Source organism: Lepeophtheirus salmonis, chromosome 8, assembly GCF_016086655.4.
Source record: "Lepeophtheirus salmonis chromosome 8, UVic_Lsal_1.4, whole genome shotgun sequence".
NCBI lineage: Eukaryota > Metazoa > Arthropoda > Copepoda > Siphonostomatoida > Caligidae > Lepeophtheirus > Lepeophtheirus salmonis.
In genome coordinates, this window is record NC_052138.2 from 4,537,561 (window position 1) to 4,555,878 (window position 18,318).

The 18,318-nt window shown below is 32.5% G+C and overlaps 1 protein-coding gene across 1 annotated transcript; it reads right to left on the reverse strand.

Moving 5' to 3' along the window:
- Nucleotides 1–507: 507 nt before the first annotated feature.
- LOC121123020 (adenylate kinase isoenzyme 1) lies at nt 508–12,811 on the reverse strand. Its single transcript, XM_040718098.2, has 2 exons — nt 12,523–12,811; nt 508–1,124 (listed from the first exon to the last, which is right to left on the reverse strand). The coding sequence occupies exons 1-2, from the start codon at nt 12,572–12,574 to the stop codon at nt 601–603; spliced, it is 576 nt and encodes a 191-aa protein (XP_040574032.1). The 5' UTR covers nt 12,575–12,811; the 3' UTR covers nt 508–600.
- Nucleotides 12,812–18,318: the final 5,507 nt, after the last annotated feature.

Below are 18,318 nucleotides of genomic sequence, written 5' to 3' on the forward strand. Positions count from 1 at the left end.
TGAAAACGGTACGTAGAATATTGTGCATCCTTTGCCAATAAGATGACTCCTAACTTTAAGGGATAAAATGTTCAATCTTAACATTACTTTTGGTACTTTTTTTGTTTGTTTTTTTGTTATTGACTTGTTGAAAAAGGGTTAAAAGAAATATTTGTGCCACTCCAAGAATAAAACAATTACTTTATGCAAGTTTTTTTCATCAAAAACTTTTTTATTTCAGTTCAAAAATGTGGTTTTCGTGGAAGTGATATTAATTGTAGCACGTGACTTGACAAAGATTTTCTGATATGATAAAAATTAGAGTAATACTGTAAAAAGTCAATTAGGTTATACATTTTGATTTTTAACCATAAAAAGATATACTTCACCCTACATTAAGTTATGTGATTGACCCTTAGTCCACTCCAGATATTATTGGAACTCATTGACAATGTATTATCTGATATGACTTTAAGACTGTTTCAAAATCAAATTTCATTATGAACCAAAAATAAAAAAAAATTCATCTATAGAACTTGTTTTATTGTCTTTTTGAAAAAAAAAAATATATATACTTTTGCACACTGTACAATACATATAATTTAGAGATTCAAAATATTATTATAGCAATTGACTAATAACTTTGTCGACATCCGTCCAGACTTCCTCAGGCTTTCTCTCAGCATTCACAAATTTTGAAATCTTATTAAACTTGCTTAGGATGGGTCGAGTTTCATCATTAAAAGTTGCAATCCTTTTTTTGATAGATTCGTCAGTATCATCAAAATTACCACGAGCCTTAAGCCTTCCGCGTAATACTTCATTATTGGCCTCGAGAAAGAGAAGACAATTTGGTTCTCTAATATCCTGGACAAAAGAGTCCGCCTGCGCAACATTAATAGGATACCCATCAATTAAGAAACCTTTGGATTCAGAGGCTTTTGCAATCATGGCTTCTACCAGGATTTCATCAACAATATCATTAGGAACCTTGTCCCCACCAGACATAATGTTATATAGTTTGAGTCCTCTGTCTGAGCCGGACATTACTTCGACACGAAGAAGATCCCCTGTTGATAAATGAGTGAATCCATATTTGGCCATAATAGTCTCACAATGTGTTCCTTTTCCACTTCCAGGGCCGCCTAGGAAATAAATGTAATAAATAAATATATATTTGTACATGGATTGAAAATTTATAGTAGTTATTGTCCAATTTATGACTAATATAAGCTCCAAATAGGTATATACAGGGGCTTCCGTAGGGGTGGGTTGGAAGTGCTGTAGCCCCTTAAATTAAGGAATTTCAGCTTTTTACTATAAAATTTAATTTTTGAAACAAAAAATCAAATAATTAGATATTTAAAATTTAATTTAATTCTTCAATTTTGAAAAAAATTTAATTTTATATGAGTAACTATGGATTTTTGAAATTTTTCTCCAAAGAATTAAATATTTGAAATATAATTTTTGAAATTTTTTAACAAAAAAATTAATTTTGTGTTAACAGTGGTGGATTTTAAAATTTTTTTCCAAAAAATTGAACATTTGAAATTTAATTTGGAAAACTTTTTTTTGTGAAGAACTGTGAATTTTTGATTTTTTTTGAAAAAAGAATTTAATCTTTCTAATTTTTTCTCAAAATTTTTTGTTATTTTGATTTTTTTCAAAAAATCCAAAAACCTAGCTCCTCCCAAAATATAATCCTGTGGACGCCCCTGATTTACAAATTAATCACCATTATGGCTTTGAGTGCTAGTTGACACGATCATATGAATTAATAAGCAGACCAAAATTATTTTGAAGTTTGTTAAATAAATTCATACTTTTTTTTACATATCTAATACATATATTGTAATACCTTTATTTTATATATGAAAAAAACTCCAAATATTAAGTTAATAACCCGTTATTGTAAGTTTTAAGATTTGAGAATACTTAAAATTCCACCAAATTCATATATCTCATTTAATAATCGCATATAACTTTAATGATGGACTACCCATATTAATTTATTTTTGGTCAAGTTGTATAAGTTCATAGTTTAATTGGATTGAGGTGGGGGTTAGATTTTCATTACTTTATCTAATGAAGATTTCTGTTCCAGAATCCTGTTTTCTCGGAATATCTCGGGGTTTTATACCTACAAGAAATTATGTAGAGACATAAACTATTTACAAGGGAAGCATCCGTTGAATTAATTTAATATGTAATTCATTTAATTAAAAGTTGAATTTATGAAAACATTAACTAATATTTTTAATCCATTATAAGGTACAGTTGCAAAGTGTCACAAAATTAGCATGGAAACTTAGCTTCGGGAATTTTTAAATGTGTAGGTTATGTGATTTTAAAATGTTCCGTAAAAATTAAACACTCCGTTAGCGAAGCTCATTTTTTTAACTTGGGTTAAACGTAAACCCAAAATATTAAGTGAATTTTATTTATTGATAGACAGTCAACATGGACTCAAAATATCGCTAATTAATCATTACAAAATTTGATTTGGTCATCAAAACGATTTAATTTGTGATTACTTCTTAGTTGAAATATTATAATTTCATTTTCGATAAAAACTTTTACAAAATATTAATTACATTTAAAGAAATTTTGGTACTAAAAATGTACTAATTAACTGTGTTGAGATTGAGAGTGATATATAGTATAACAGATAATATAACATTTATAGCAACGTGTATACCTTAAATTGTAATAAGGGAAATAGAGAAGGCAAGTGATTAAATTTACCAAAACTTGATTAAAAATTGGAAATAATTCCAAGAAAATACGTTTTTGCAACAAAACCAAAAGTTGCATTTATTCTGAAAGATGTTTCAGGAGCATATTAATACTGTTTCCAGGTGCAGAAAATCCCATTTGGAAGGCTATTATTAAATATTTAGTATTATCAATGATGTAAATCCACTGTATTTTTTTAGATTGCCCGTTAATTTCTAATTGGTTATATAACGAAGGAATTTTCTTTTCATTAGCAGGTGTAATTATTATTTAATTCCTGAAAAGGGAACATCCTTTCCTAAATAGATTAAATTATATTCAAACCCTGTTTGAACCTTCGTGAGGGCTCATAAAAGACGGAACGTAACCCTGAGGATTTGTTGCGGAGTTATAATTGTATGTCCTTGCTGGACTCAAGGTAGAATTGGGGATCGACATGGGAGTAATTCTACCACATGTCCTTGTTTATATCATTTTCTTCTTCCTCTCCTGTCACAGCTGATTGTAATGGATGTAATGAAACGGCATGAGCATTATTATTTCTCTCCTCCAAAACATTCTTCAACTTGTTTGGGTTACCATGTTGATTTTCGGTTTCTTTATTTTTTAACATGCCAAATCTATACAAGATTTTCATCATTGAGTATTCCTCTTCATTAGAGGTGTATAAAATATTTCTTAGAAGTTGGGAGTGGATTTTTCTAGTACATAATCTGAAACAGGCTTTTCATTTTGCAAAGCTGTTATCATTATTTTTTAATTTTTGAGGATTACAAGAAGAAAAGTACTAGCGATAGAAAAAAATAAGCAGGCAGATGTAGTCCCATGTAAATGGTTCACTCTTGTGAAGTTATGTTTTACTAATGGAATTGTGTATGTTTTTTGGACCATGGAAAATCTTAGATTGTTGTTTTTATCCTGAAATGCAGGAAAAGATTTCACGTACGAAGACCGAAAAGCTTAGCCAAGCCCTCTATCTTAATTTCCTCTTGATATGAGAATGGGACTCATACAAAGGAGGTATTCAATAAGTCCAATTTACTTCCCAGGCATAAAAAGCAATTCATTTCATGGGTAAAGGATCCCATTTAAGAGGAAGGACATTCATATCTTCATATGGAGGGGATTAAAGGCAAGACTCTCCATTGTATCAAATATATCCCTCCTTCAGTCATTTATTTTGTAGTGACAGGGACAGGATTTGGGATCCCTGTCTAAGCCTTCATATGACCTACTTAACAACCAAAGTGGATTTGCAAAAGAAGTATTCCGTTACTTTTTAGGAATATCTACACTGAGTAGTTTCATGTTTTATGCATCACTGCTATACATACTTTAATAATTAGATATTGAGCTTCTGAGTACACTTTTTGAAGGGTTTTTTTTTTGTGCTGCCCCTGATCAAACACATTGGGGGAGCGGAAGAGAGGAGGAAGGGTCTCCATTTTTTTCAATGAAATACACGGATATCAGGGGGACATTGAGGCTAATATTCAAGGGTCAAGCCTAAAAGGGACCACTTATTTTTACATGCTGGATTTATTTCTGCGAAAAATCTACTTTATATCTCAATTATCTTCATTAAAAAAGAAAAAGAAGATGTATGTAACAAAAGCATAATGAATGTTACTTTAAATGAAGTTTAGTAGCAAGTGTGTATAGGTAAAGCCCCGCCAGGGAGCGCTCAAGATACTAAAGTACTCCTTGGATCATATTCAAAAAAATATCAAGTTGTTATTATTTTTCCGCCATTTTTGAAGAGAGAGCATCTAATTATTAAGTAGCTACGTGTGACTGTGCTCATGGAAAATGGAGAGTAACCCTCATATATAATTTATTGAGAATTTATTTTCTATAATATTAAAGGAAAGTTTGTCTGTTAGCTGACGTTTAACTACTAAGGCAATGCCAGGTTCTCCCGCATGTATCAAATAAATTACTTAAATTTCACAGTTTTTATTATTGACTATATTATCCCGGAATTTCCATGATCTCGCTGAAGGACCATGTCTCAAGAAAGGATAGACCCTCATACATATTATGTAAATATGAGAGCAAAACACTTTGATGGAGGTCGAATGCAAAGTGACATCATTCAAACTCTTAGTTAGATAGGTCATACATAGTGATGTAAATAGTGTGTATTCTTTAGCTGACCCCTTTTTTATTTTTATTTTGGAATTGGTAATCTGAAGAATGATTTGTCTGTTCCTTAGCTGTTATCATTATTGTTTAACTCCTGAGTGGTGAGCTTATTTCTATTATATTCAAAACTTGATTGAACATTCGTGTGTGCTAATAAAAGAAAAAGAGTAACCTTGAAGATTAGTTGCAGAGTTATCCCTTGTAAGTCCTTGTTGGACTACAAGTAGAGTTGAAGATCAATATCAGAGTAATTTCCCCTAATGCCCTTGTTTATTTCCTTCTCCCCCTCCTCAATTGCAACAGCTGCTGTTACCTGATGTACTGAAACGTCATGACAGCTAAGCTGGTCTAATCCAAAGCATTTATCAAATTGTCAGGGTTACCAGTTTGATTTTTGAATTTCTTTTTTAATATCCCCAAAATACACACGATTTCCATCACTAGTCATACAATTCCAGAATAATCTCGTAGAGTGTTTATTCCCACATGAGGGGAATATAGTTAAAAGGGTTGATTGGTTAAAAAAAGAACAAGATGAGTCATCCTCTATTTTTTACTCCTTTCCTTCAAGAGAGAAAGGAAAGAAAAACAAACTAGGCTGCATGCGTGACTATTCCGTGTATCTATATAGAATTCCATGGATAGGTAGAACTCAAAAGAATGATCGTTAATTGAATGACAATAACTATGGAAAGGAGGCTATATTTTATTTATTTCCAGCAATTGCCATCACTCATTTTATTATCATTTATGTATTTACAAGTAATTTTCAAACAATCCAAGGTTTCAAATGGATATATACTGCACAATGCATATATATTTATGCATTTTTAAGTATTTATTCATACACCCCCGCCTACATTATTTGTTCAGCAATAATATTATTAATTAGATAGGACTGGTCAATTTTGGGTCGAAATATGGAACATATTATATCTACAGGGTTATTCATAAGTTTTGGAGATATAATTATGAATCAGACAAAATTATATTTACCGAGTGGCCATTAAATCTTTTAAACTTTAGCAAGATAAAGTTTATTAATTAAAAATAACATTTAAAAAATATATATAATAATACTATAAATAGATGTGTCTCTGAGCTATCTTAACTATTAATATAGCCGCTCTTAAATGAGCTCTTTTGAGGGCCTCGAGCGTTTGGATAATGGATACAGCAGGCCTTTCCCTGGACATGCACCCAAAAGGTGTAGTCAAGGGGGTTAGCATCGGGGCTATAAGGGTCAAAAATATTAAAAAGGTGTTCAAAAGAACTCGAAAGAGTCTTGTAACGGAGGAGATGGTTTTTTTTTTTTCAATGCTGGCCTCAAAACTTGCCTCTTCACCCACTTTTTTTATAGCTCTCTGGACAGTCTGGCGTGAGACTCTGAGGTCTCTTGCATGGATCCTCCCTTTATGGAACCTTTAAAACTTAGGAATAACCGTCTATGTATATCTTGAATTGATTAGTTTGTAATAAAAAAAAACTACCTTTAAACACAAGAAAGAGAAAAACTGTTGTTGCGTGTGCTCCTTCGTCTTATTTGTCCATTATTGATTAGGTTGTCGTTTTGTTAACTTCTCCCTCCGTAGAATTTATTAGCGTTAAGTAAAAAGTGATGAGGGTTTCCGCTAGATATATTTTAGGAGCTATATCTCACGATTAATACATTGCATCAAAAAAGCTTAAAGTAAACCTAAGGGTTAAACGTACACATAAAAAAAGTTCTTTTACGGTTTTGTGTTTGGTGAAGCCAGTTTTGTGTTACAGCGTTCCAAAATGGAACTAAAAAATGAGAAAATTCGATACATTCCTCATCATCACTACGGCCAATGTGAAAAGGCGGAGCAGGCGGCCAAATATTTTTTCGCTCTTTATGGACCCAATAAAGTATCGAATGCAACAGCAAAGCCTTGGTTCCAAAGAGTCTGTCCTGCTAATATGCACATCAAAGATGTCGATACTATAATGGAAACCGTCAAGTTGGACTGGCATGTGAGCACTTATTCCATTGCCCAGGAAATGAATATTAGCAAGAAACCCGTTTGGAACCATCTAAATTGGATAGTTCTAACTTAACTTTTATTGCAAAAATAAAGCAAAGAAACGCACAGAACTTTTTACTTCACCAAGGTCAATAGAAATACGAGGTTATACCATAACGCATGTACAACAAATGTTTGACTGCCACCACGCTGATAATATTGACGTCATAGGAGGTGAGTGGTTGTGTGTTTTGTCAAAATCTGTGTTTCCTGCCCAGCAGCCGGTACGATACATCAAATTGAAAATTCTAGCAATAGTGACGTCATAAACTGTGAGTGGTTGCATGTTTTGTCAAAATCTGTCTGCTTTGCCCAACAGTCAGTACAATACATCAGATTGAAAATTCTAGCAATCCCAATTACATGATGGTCTAATCTTGTATTTCTATTAACCTTGTTACTTCACCTATTATTAACAAGAGTCTTATTCAGGGTTACCATATGTCTCTCTCGCACCTTCTCCTCGCACTCTTTTTTTTTTTTTTTCATTATAAACTTCTCTATTCGAAGTATGACTTATGTACACTGCACTTTATGTTAGCGACGTCTGCAGAATTTTATTTTGGCTGTTTTGTTAGAAGAGACAAAACACTTTTTGGAAAAACTTGTTTTAGCTTTTTATGATTTAAATGTTTACTAAAAAGCGATAATTTGTAGTAGTGTTGACGTAAAAGTTTTGTTTTAATGGAAACTACATCCCCTCCAGCTCAACCCCTGTGTTGGCCGGTGAATATGTACATTTGTTGTATGAAACGACTCTCAAAGAAGAAAAGGAATTAAATAAAAACCACACATTAGTTCATCTTGTCCTCCACGTAGGACAAAACTATTTAGTTGGTATATTGATTTTAAAAGTAATTGAGTCAATGAGTATTTGACATTCTCCTCATATTGTAAGTACAGAATGAAATTCTCTGTGTATGTGAGTATATTTATATGTATAAAACATCATGCCTTGTAAACACACATCATGATTAAACTCCTAAAATTATTGATCTTTAATGGAAAAATGAGTTTCTGACCTTGGATCTTTAATCATGAGGATACAAATAAAAAATATATTTGTAGGGGGGGTCTATGATTTGTACTTTTCCATTTGAAGTAAAGATGGATCTACATCATCTCGGATCCGGATCAGCTCATATCTATAGACGTACTTATTTGAGGAAACTTCATCCGAAACTAAAAATAGACGTGTACTTGTCACGAACTAAAGGAGTATTTTACTCAAACTAAAATAAAACAGGATTCGGATTAAGATTACCCAGTTCGGGTCTGGGATCCTTTCAGATAATACAACTTTATTTATACAACCCCCAGGAACTTCGTTCCAAGACCCGTAATATCTCTACTTTGGGGACTTGGCTCCGTTTGACCCCGCGTTAGAAAAAGGGATTTTATTTGGGATGCCTAATTTCGATAGGAAAAACAAATCCTCATTGTTCCTAAAGCTATATGTTTTAATTGATTGAATTATTCTAGACAAAAAAATCTAGAATTTTTTTTTTGTTTGAGTTTCAAGAACTTTAGTATGGGGGATTTTTTCTGTTAATATTTTTCAAGCATATATTTCTCCTATCAATCATGTTTTACATGATTCAAGTTATACAGTTTAATAGCCTGAATGGTCTAAATTTAAGTATTAAAAAAAAAAAATAATAATAATAATATTTGAAACTGAATAGTTATGAGCTGAAAACTAAAATACACCTATTTGAGCCCACTCTACATTATGCCTAGAGTTGCAATTTTTGTAAGAAAAAAAAAGTACAAGGAGAAAGTGTAAGGAAAACATATGGTAATACTGAATTAAGACTTTTGTTAATATGCATTACAATATGAAGACTTCCAAATTCAATAATTACTTAAATTTGAGTGATTGAAATTAATTCATATGTCGATATACAAGTAGTTACAAAACAAAGCAAACCTGAGCTCTTTAGTTTAGGTACAAGTTGAGATAATGCCACTTCAACGTGATCGACGAATCTCCATTCACCCACTTCAAGCAGCTGGGCGTCTTCAATAATTATGTCTACGCCGTCAGCCTGTCCGAAACGTCGGAGATGATGAAGGGCTCTGTCAAAAAGGCCAAACTGGACCCGGAGGATTTTAAGGAAACACCCAGGGTAATCCCTCAAGTCTATGAGACCCCATGCAAGATATCTCGTCTCATTTTACACCAGATTGTCCAGAGAGCTATCAAAAAAGTGGGTGTAAAGAGCCTTGCGAGGGTGGAGATGCCACTTTTGATAGCAGCAATGAAAGAACCCTATCTCCTCCGTTGCAAGACTCTTTTAACCTAGTTTTGAACGAGCCTTTTGAACTCTTATTTGACAATTTTGGCACCCCTACAACCCTGATGCCAACCCTTTAGCCTACACCTTTTGGGTGTATGTCCAGGGGAAGGCCTCTATTGTACGTCATCCAAACACCGAGGTCCTCAAAGCCACTGTCAGCCAGCAATGGTACGCCTGACAGAGGAATACATCCTCAGCGGGTACCAGGCCTTCTGCCACTATCCAGAAGCCGTCATTACCGCTAAGGATGGGTACATTAATAATCAAGAGAGCTCAGATACACACCCATGTACAATATTAATTTTGTTGAAATTCTATTGTTAATTAATAAATTATATCTTGTTGAAGGTTTGACATTCAAACTGTTCAGATTTTAATGGACCACTAGGTATATTTATGAATTATACATTTTAAAACAATTTAAACCAAAGATAGGCAATAAGGCTTACTTTAGAGGGAGAAGTTAACACCACGACAACCGATGAAATAATGAAGTAAAAAGAATAAGAGCACACGCAACAATAATTTTAATTTACTAAAAAAATGTCAATACAAACTACTCATCTCTGTCTATGCTATCATTAGGTTCTTTGGCTGGAAAATCCTATTCACTTAAATTTAAAGCGTTAATCCACTGATCCTCCTTTATTTGTCATGTGTGTTAGTAAGTTATAAAGTAGCTCATAAAATACATATTGAATTACAATAACATTCATTACAATTAAATACAAAAAAAAAAAACACATTTAAAATTACCAATCTCATTTTTGAGTTGCTAATTGCATATTTTGCTTGTACAGAAACAAATACCAAATAATGTACATCAAGGCTGTTTCTTTTGTGTTTTTTCAACTTCTCTCCCATTTCGATTACGGATAGATTGGAAAAATTGGTAAGAAAATGAAATATGCTAAATTTTATTTTCTTCCGATGTCATCTTTAGGATCACATCTATCCAATTACATCTAGTTCAAATTTCGAAAGTAGACAAAAGTTATTTATTTCGTCAATAAGGATTAAAATACAGCGTTAATCTTTATTTTGTATATTTTAGTTATTTAAGACATTATTCTAAACTATAAAAGGTAAAAAGGAAGCTGTTTTCTAAAGCTATCCAATGGAGCAAAAAAAAGAGAATAACTTTATAAAAATTTTATATGTTATTTCGGAAAATGTAATATAAAAATAAAAAATGATGGACATTTTACGTGGATCATCAAATTTTACTAAGTTATTTCTCCTTTCTTTTTTTGCCCCCTAGAACTATTTTTTCAAAAAATTAAATAACTCTTTATAGCTTAGAAAAATGTCTATCAAAAATATTCCTTAGAATATAACTAAAAAAATTTTTTTAGTATCTATATTCACTAAGTAAAGAGTTTTTGTCTTTTTTCAAAATTTGATCGAGATGTGCGACCTAAAGATGACCTTGTAAGACAATAAAATTTGGCTTATGTAATTTTTATACCATATGTCAACCTTTCAGCACTAGCCAAACCAAAAAAGCGAAAAAAAGTTGGAAAAAAAACTGGTCTAATAATGTACATCTATTTCTGTTTGACTCTAATTAAGGTCCAACTTTTGAACAAATTAATTCTAATTTGTTAAAATTAAGACTATTATCAAAGCTTATATAAATTTACTATGGATGTAAACAGGTGCAAAAAATATTTAATATCCCTTAATTAGGGTTTGAATTGTGGAGACTTAATTATTATAGATTGAATCACTCACACAAAAAATAAGGATCAAATATCGTTAGGTTCTTTTGATAAATGATAATGATTATTAGTGGTTAAAAGAAGTTAATTTGAAATCCAATATTAATATAATATATGTAAATACTAGTGTTAATTATTTAATAGTGTTAATATTTCATTCTAAATTATGTCAGTTTTTTTGCAGGTGAACTATAAGTTATAAGTAGTTGAGTTTCAACATTAAAAATTATATACACAGGGTGTACGGAAATTTTATGGCAATTGTAAATATATCGAGATTTCGTCATATCAGGTGCATTCTCTACGTATTCATTTTGACAAGGCCGGTTGATCTCTTTCAGTCATAAAAACATTATTGGACGAAGATGACCCTAGCAAAGAACCAGTCGAAAGTGATGGTTCAGTTAATTCAAGATGGAAAAACCCATTGTCATTTCAAAGTTCATTAAAGCTAGCAAAGTAAAAATTTGTAGGATCTGGAAGAAGTTTTAACTGACATGAAGATTCCAAATGCTCCTGGTAAGGGTCGGCATGATCTAAAAGGGTGCTAAATGGCATCAAGGCTGTGAGAGAGAAGATACGAAGGATTGACAAGAGGTGCATCCGAACCTAGGTGAAGAAGCACAGTATAAAGCTTTTGAGGAAGAATTTGATGGTTATAGCGCTACCAAATGCTTTTTGAGGTCACAATGATATAAAGGTTCAATCGAACTCCACGCTGTTTTCATGGACGAAAAGAATTTCACGTGGAAATGGCCTTCAACATCCAGAATAACTGTGTATGGAGCTAGGATTGGAAAAATGATGCCAAATGTCTCTACGGATCCCAAAAACCTGTGTCTGTAATGGTCGGGGCAGGTATGTGTGATAATACATCTGATGTCAAGGTAAATGGCAATAATTACCTGGAGCACGTTTCCAATGCTCAACGAAGCCCTGGGCCGAGCACGAGTTTGGGAACGAACCTTGAATCTTCCCAGAAGACGGAGACCCCTCAAATACCAACAAGAGCACACAAGACAAGCTCACAGGGAATTTTCCAAACTTTTAGTCAAAGAATGACGTCCAAACTCCCCTTATTTGAATCTTACAGAGTATGCCTTTAGCCCATTCTTGAGACAAAGGAATGTGGAAAGCCTCATAAGAATTTCGTGAGCCTGAAGGCTTCACTGGTTAAGGGATGCACCAAATCGGACATGAAGTTATTCGTGAAGGACTTTCGTCGCTGTCTGACGGAAACTGTGAAGGATTTAGGTGACCATCATGGATGAAATTATTATATGTTACAGAGAATTAAATTTAAATTATTTGTACAGTGTTTGAAATGTCATAATTTCAAAAATAAACTATGTCTTAACTTTTTTCTTGATTACTCTAAATTCCGTACACACTGTACATAGGTGGACTAGGGGAATAAGTCTTTGAAAATTACAGGTGTATTAGAGTGATGAATATGTTTTTAAATAATATTCATCTCATTTATTTTATAATTAATATGAGCTTCAAAATATATATCATATTAGGGCATATTCTTGGCGCTTGGACGTACATTGTAACAGTTAATAATCTATTTATGATGTGAGTATAACTTACCAACGATCCATACAATGGCTATGTTGTTCAAAACAGACTTATCAGAAGCCATTTTTGTTTTTTCCTCCAAGATAATTATCGCACAATCAAAAGTATTAAATGATTATCAAAATCTTTTTACTCAGAGAGATGAATTGATTAAGAATGAAAATCTCTCACGTATTTATTTTTTTCAATTTATTTTTAATCCTCCTTCGACTTTCTACTACATTAATGTCAATTAGAGTGATAAGATATTAGAAACAATGATTTCTGGCCAACATTATTCATGCATTGTTCTTTTTTTACTATTGTTATTGTCATAAGAAAATATGTTACTGTCTCTTACACTGAATGTGATAGACGGACATTTGTATCTATATCAATATGTTGCTACTCAAAAATCCTCTCACACTGTTATCCTCGTGTCAGAATCGACCCCCTTTGAGCCAAATTGATAAATAGTGATGCTAATAGAACTTTTTCACGTGACGTCAGCATTGTTGTTGTCGGCCATTTTGAGAGAGGCATCCCCATCCAAGTTTAATAACAATGAACCCCATTTTTCAATAATATTGAGGAAAATAGTCAACTTTTAGATGTCAAATATATACCCATTATACCCTTAAATGTGTTCAAAATATATTACTACATCGTTATACAATCTTATTAGCATTTTGTAGAAAAAAAATTAACTATGAAAGTTGGAAATAATAGGATATTTTTCTATAATTATCCTATTTGCCGTGTTTATAATTGATCTAAAAAAATAATAATTCTACAAATCTTGTCATATTAATGGGAATTTCACTTCAAATTACTTTAATTATATTCAAGTATCACGGTTTACCATTGACACGAAGTGGTAAGTATTTTTTATTCATAAGAATGAATTTTCATTTATTGGAAATATGTCGATTTCATGTAGTAAAATGATTAACTTTAAACCCTTGAAAAATCTTCTCCTTCAATTATGATGCAATTTATAACGTCAGTGAAAATGTTTTATTCGTAGCTCTATTTTTAGCTCGTCTGCTAATATTTTTTGGAGTTGACAAACGGAAGAGTGAATTTTCTGCTTCTATTAGGAGTATTAAATTGTTAAAGAGGTGTATTTTTTTGCTCTAATTAAGTTTTCAAGTAACAATGTTCCGATACATAGGTTTTTTTTTTTTTTTTGTGCATTATTTTGATTTGATCAAAATTGGACGAAAAATGAGTGAGCAAGAATCAAAAAGGCAAAAAGGGTTTCGAATCTTCTCGACGCGGGCGTTGATGAAAAAATAATTTCAGACATTGTCGGCGTGACTGTGAGAACAGTCCGGAACATTCGGGTGTCCAAGGAAAATGGAAAAGGAGTCAAAAGGAAGGCAGGAAGTGAAGGAAATGTTTTTAAGTTAGATTAAGCATTTGTCAAGTCTCTGGAAAATGTTACCCTGGCTGATGGCTAACTATTCTGAGAACAACTGTGTGTGGACCCAAAACGGTGCCCTCAGCCATATGGTCTCGAAGACACACAAAACTCCTGCAAGAAACAATTTGCTGACTTCTGGGACAAAAGCTTTTGGACCTCTTCCAGTCCTGATCTCAATCCCGTCGACTTCAGTGTGTCTTAGAGAGTAAAGTTTGGAAGACATCACACAGATATCCTTAATTTTACTCCGAGTCCAACTAGGACTTGCACTTAACACTTTGCAATAAATCTGCAGTGTTAATCCTTGTCTTTCACGCATTTCTGATTAATATATACTTGTATGTATGTTCTCTCTTAAAGAATAAAAAAATAATGATGAGTGCATTGGAAAATTAAAAAAATATATTCAGCTCCCTTTTCTATTATCATATTATTTTCATCTAGACGGTACACTAGCAATCTATGCTACCACTTTGGTGCGCTCTCTTGAGAAAACGCGAGCAATTAGGAACATAACTTCTTTTTTTGTTAGAAAGCTTGGAACAGTTTGAAAAAAATGGAATCATTTGAAAAATTCATTGTTCCAAATATTTGGAAAAGACATGGAACCCGCCTTGAAATCCGCACTGGAAGGGATAACATAACAATTGCTCTAACTCTGAGACTCAGTAAGGCGTTCGTTTGAAAGGTTAGGAGGGAATTTTGGGCCTCTAAGGTGATTTTGAGGCAACTGCAATGTGGACGGAGGTCAAAGGCCGCGTCATACCATCTCATGTGTTCTGCATTGCCTCAAAGTCAACAGTGATGCCTACCTGGACATGCTAGGCACCAAAGTCAGTCAGGAACGACATTGTTGCTAAGGGGAGGCCTTACATGAGGCAACAGGACTCGGTTCCTTGCCACACCTCGAAGAAAAGTATCAAATGTGTGTAAAACAATTTTGACGAATTCATCTCACTGCACTTTTAGCCTCCAAACTCGCCAGATCTGAAGGCAATGTAATTTTTTTTTTTTTTTTTTTTTTGCGTGGGGTGAGATCGAACAACAAACTAACCGAATTTGTTTAAACACAAAGGATGAACTTATATGTCAGATCATGAAGGAATTCCAGAACTTTCCAAAAGAGGAAGTAGTAAAGGCCTGCTCATACTTTTGGCCTCGCATAGAGGCTGTAATTGAGGTTGAATGTTATTTTCGAATACATCAAGCTTTCAGAAACTGGTGTTTTTATTTACATCTGATAACTGGTAGGAGAGAAAATTGAAAAAATCATTTTCGTGGTCCAGATAGCTTGTGCACACTGCATGTACATGTGTGTACTGTCCATACGAAAATATTACCATTTTATTTGAGTTATTTTAGGAATGGAGGAAATGAATCTTTGTAAGTATCTCGCATTAAATTGATCGTAATGAACAAAGAAACACGAAATGTTCTCTAAAAGATTATTTTATAGCTACATACACACTTATCGTTTTGATCATCTCTCCTCGTTGTAATGTTGTTTTTTTCATTGCTAACATCATCAAATCTATCAAATAAATAATATGTTTTTAAAAGATCACACACACACAAATAATCTTGTTTTTACATACCGAGTGCGTAGTGGAAATCTGAACATTTATAAAGGAGATTAATAAGACAAAAATACATGGAAGGAATTGATAATTCCTCTCATCAGCTGACAAGCTATTACACAAGAACAGGGGCACCCATAGGATTATATTGGAGGGGGGTAATTTTTTTCAAAATTCATAACTGTTCACAAAAAAATTGAATTTTTTCAAAAAAGTTCAAAAATTTAGAGCTATTTAAGGAAAAAAAAAAATTATTTTTAAAATTTCAAAAATCAAATGATATTTACAAAAAATTTAATTTAAAAAAAAATTCAAAAATTTAATTTCAAATGTATAAATTTTTTTTGGAAAGAAACCAAAAAATCCATAGCTATTTGGGAAAAATTTGAAAAATTAAATTTTTAGGATTTACCCCTCCCCCTTTTTTTGGGGGGGGATATTTGAGGGGATACAGCCCTTCTAGCTTACCACTTGTAGAGCTGCAAATTCGAAGTCGTGAAGTCAGGAGTACCATAATTTGTACCGATTAATAAATTACAAATTAAATAAATTTTAAAACTTATTTATAGTCTAAGGCATACACTGAGTGTTCGAAAAGTTTTTTTTTTTTTTTAATTGAATATAAATAATAGTTATTATTTAATAAGGACGATTAATTTATTATACTTAAAAGTTGAAACGAATTTATAGGTTTACTTAACAAATTTCAGACGTGTTCTATAAGACTATGCAACAAAATGAAGGTCTTGGAACGCACGCTGGATGAACACCCCCTTTTATTAGAGAACACAAAAATGAATATAAAAAATTTCAACCTTTAAAAGTTTTGCTTTTAAAAATCAAGTTCCTAGGATATAACAACGATTCAGTGCCCTCTTTCCCCTTCAAAGAATTATATAGATGTAAATCAAAATAAATAACCAATTGATGTAAACATTTCTGCTGTTGAAAAATGAATTATTTATTACTTTATCTTGTTTACAATTAATTATAAAATCTATATAACCACCAAAAAATCGATTAAATATAAGGACTTTACTTAACAGCTAATATCTTTTTATTTATTTTTAAGTACTTTATATCCTAGCTGAAGTTATAATATAGACCTTATATTTCAATTTAAAAAAATGCCTATAAAGAAAGGTAGATTTTGATTGATTTTTTGTCAATTTAGTTTTTAATATGTATTAAGGAATTTTCATAAAATATGATGGTTAGGTTGCGTTGAATGTAGCTTACAATAATACTACGGGGGAAAATTGAATAGCTTATGCATTTACATCTATCAATTAATCAATTACTTTGAATATGAAGCATCTATAAACTTGTTCTAATCCCCTTACACCTAAATTATTAATCATGTTAGTATATTTAATTAGTTAAAAACTCAGATAAACTTCAATTTTGTCCCCGGGATATTATTGCAATATATATTTGATTTTCATTATATACCGGGTGTAACAAAAAAATATTTACACTTCATTTTTGCTACCTTTATTAATGTTTTTGTGAATGCAGTAAAATTGTTCCAGTCAAATACTAAAAATATACAAACATGACCAAGAAATTTCGGTACGCACACTTTTGGACGCTGGTAAGAAACCAACATGGGTTCAAACCAACTACTCGGACATGAACGTGGTGTTCCAGCAGGATGGTGCGCCTGCACACACGTCTAAAAACACAAAGAAGTGGTTGGAGGACAACTTGGCTTTCTGGTCAAATAAAATGTGTGTCCACTAGTTACCAGATGCCAACCCATTTTATTTCACTTTTTGGGTGCATGTTGAGTCAAAAGCCTACACCGTCTGTCACCCAAATATCAACAATTTTCAGGACATTGTTAACCCGCACTGGGATGCCATGTCTGAGCACTACATCTGCAATGGGTGCAAGGCATCCTATGGCCGCTGGAAGCCATCGTTACTACCAAGGGGGGCTACATCGATGATTATGGTAGCTAATATATCATATTAGTTATTTTTATTTTATTGACATAACCTATTACAACTGTTTGCTCAAATACATCTTGATGAAGTTCTAGATTGAAAGTTTATAGAATTTTCGCCGCACCCTGTAGTTTTTTTCATGTCGAAATATGGTATGAATCGTAGTTATACCCTTAAAACTTGATTTTTAAATACCATGCTCTAAAGGTTGAAAGTTGTAATGGTCAATTTTGTGTTCTACGGCTTAAATAACAATAATAAATGTATATTGAGACTGGTGGCCAAAATGCTGTTGCATGGTGTAGTCTATACAATCTCAATTCCCCAACATCTCTAAAAGTATATATTATTGTTAATTAGAGGGTGGCCACTAGCCATGCTAGTTCGTTACGTCCAAGTCTTGTGAATAGTTAATCTTATCAGTGACAAGTGTAACGTTGAAGTGAGAGATTGTGTGAACTGTGGTTTCTTGGTTACTAGTGCATAAGTAATACTCAGAAACTTATGAAATAACGAGCTATAGATATAAGTCGTATAACTTTTGATCCATTTAATTTCTTGTTCATCATGTCAAATATTTGATATTCCATCTTTTAAGTACCTATAGCTATAAATCAAATATATATTTATAGTCTCTAAACTCGAATGACTCAATATAACTATATAGGCTATAAAATATATTAAAATTATGAGTTGGAGTCAATGACATTCAAAATACTGCAGTCGGAGTTGGACATTTTATGAACCGCCTCTACAGCTCTAATTAACACCCCCGTAGAGATAAAATACATACAGTCAATATGTGAAGAAGTAGTTGACTCAGTCAAAAAAGAAGAAGAAAGAAACACCACAACATTCGAATCATAATAGTTATGTT

Coding starts and splice junctions, on each gene's coding strand:
- LOC121123020 (XM_040718098.2), bottom strand. CDS start 12,574: ATGGCTTCTGATAAGTCTGTTTTGAACAACATAGCCATTGTATGGATC. Junction 1,125..12,522: donor AGCCATTGTATGGATCGTTG/GTAAGTTATACT, acceptor TTTATTTCCTAG/GCGGCCCTGGAAGTGGAAAA.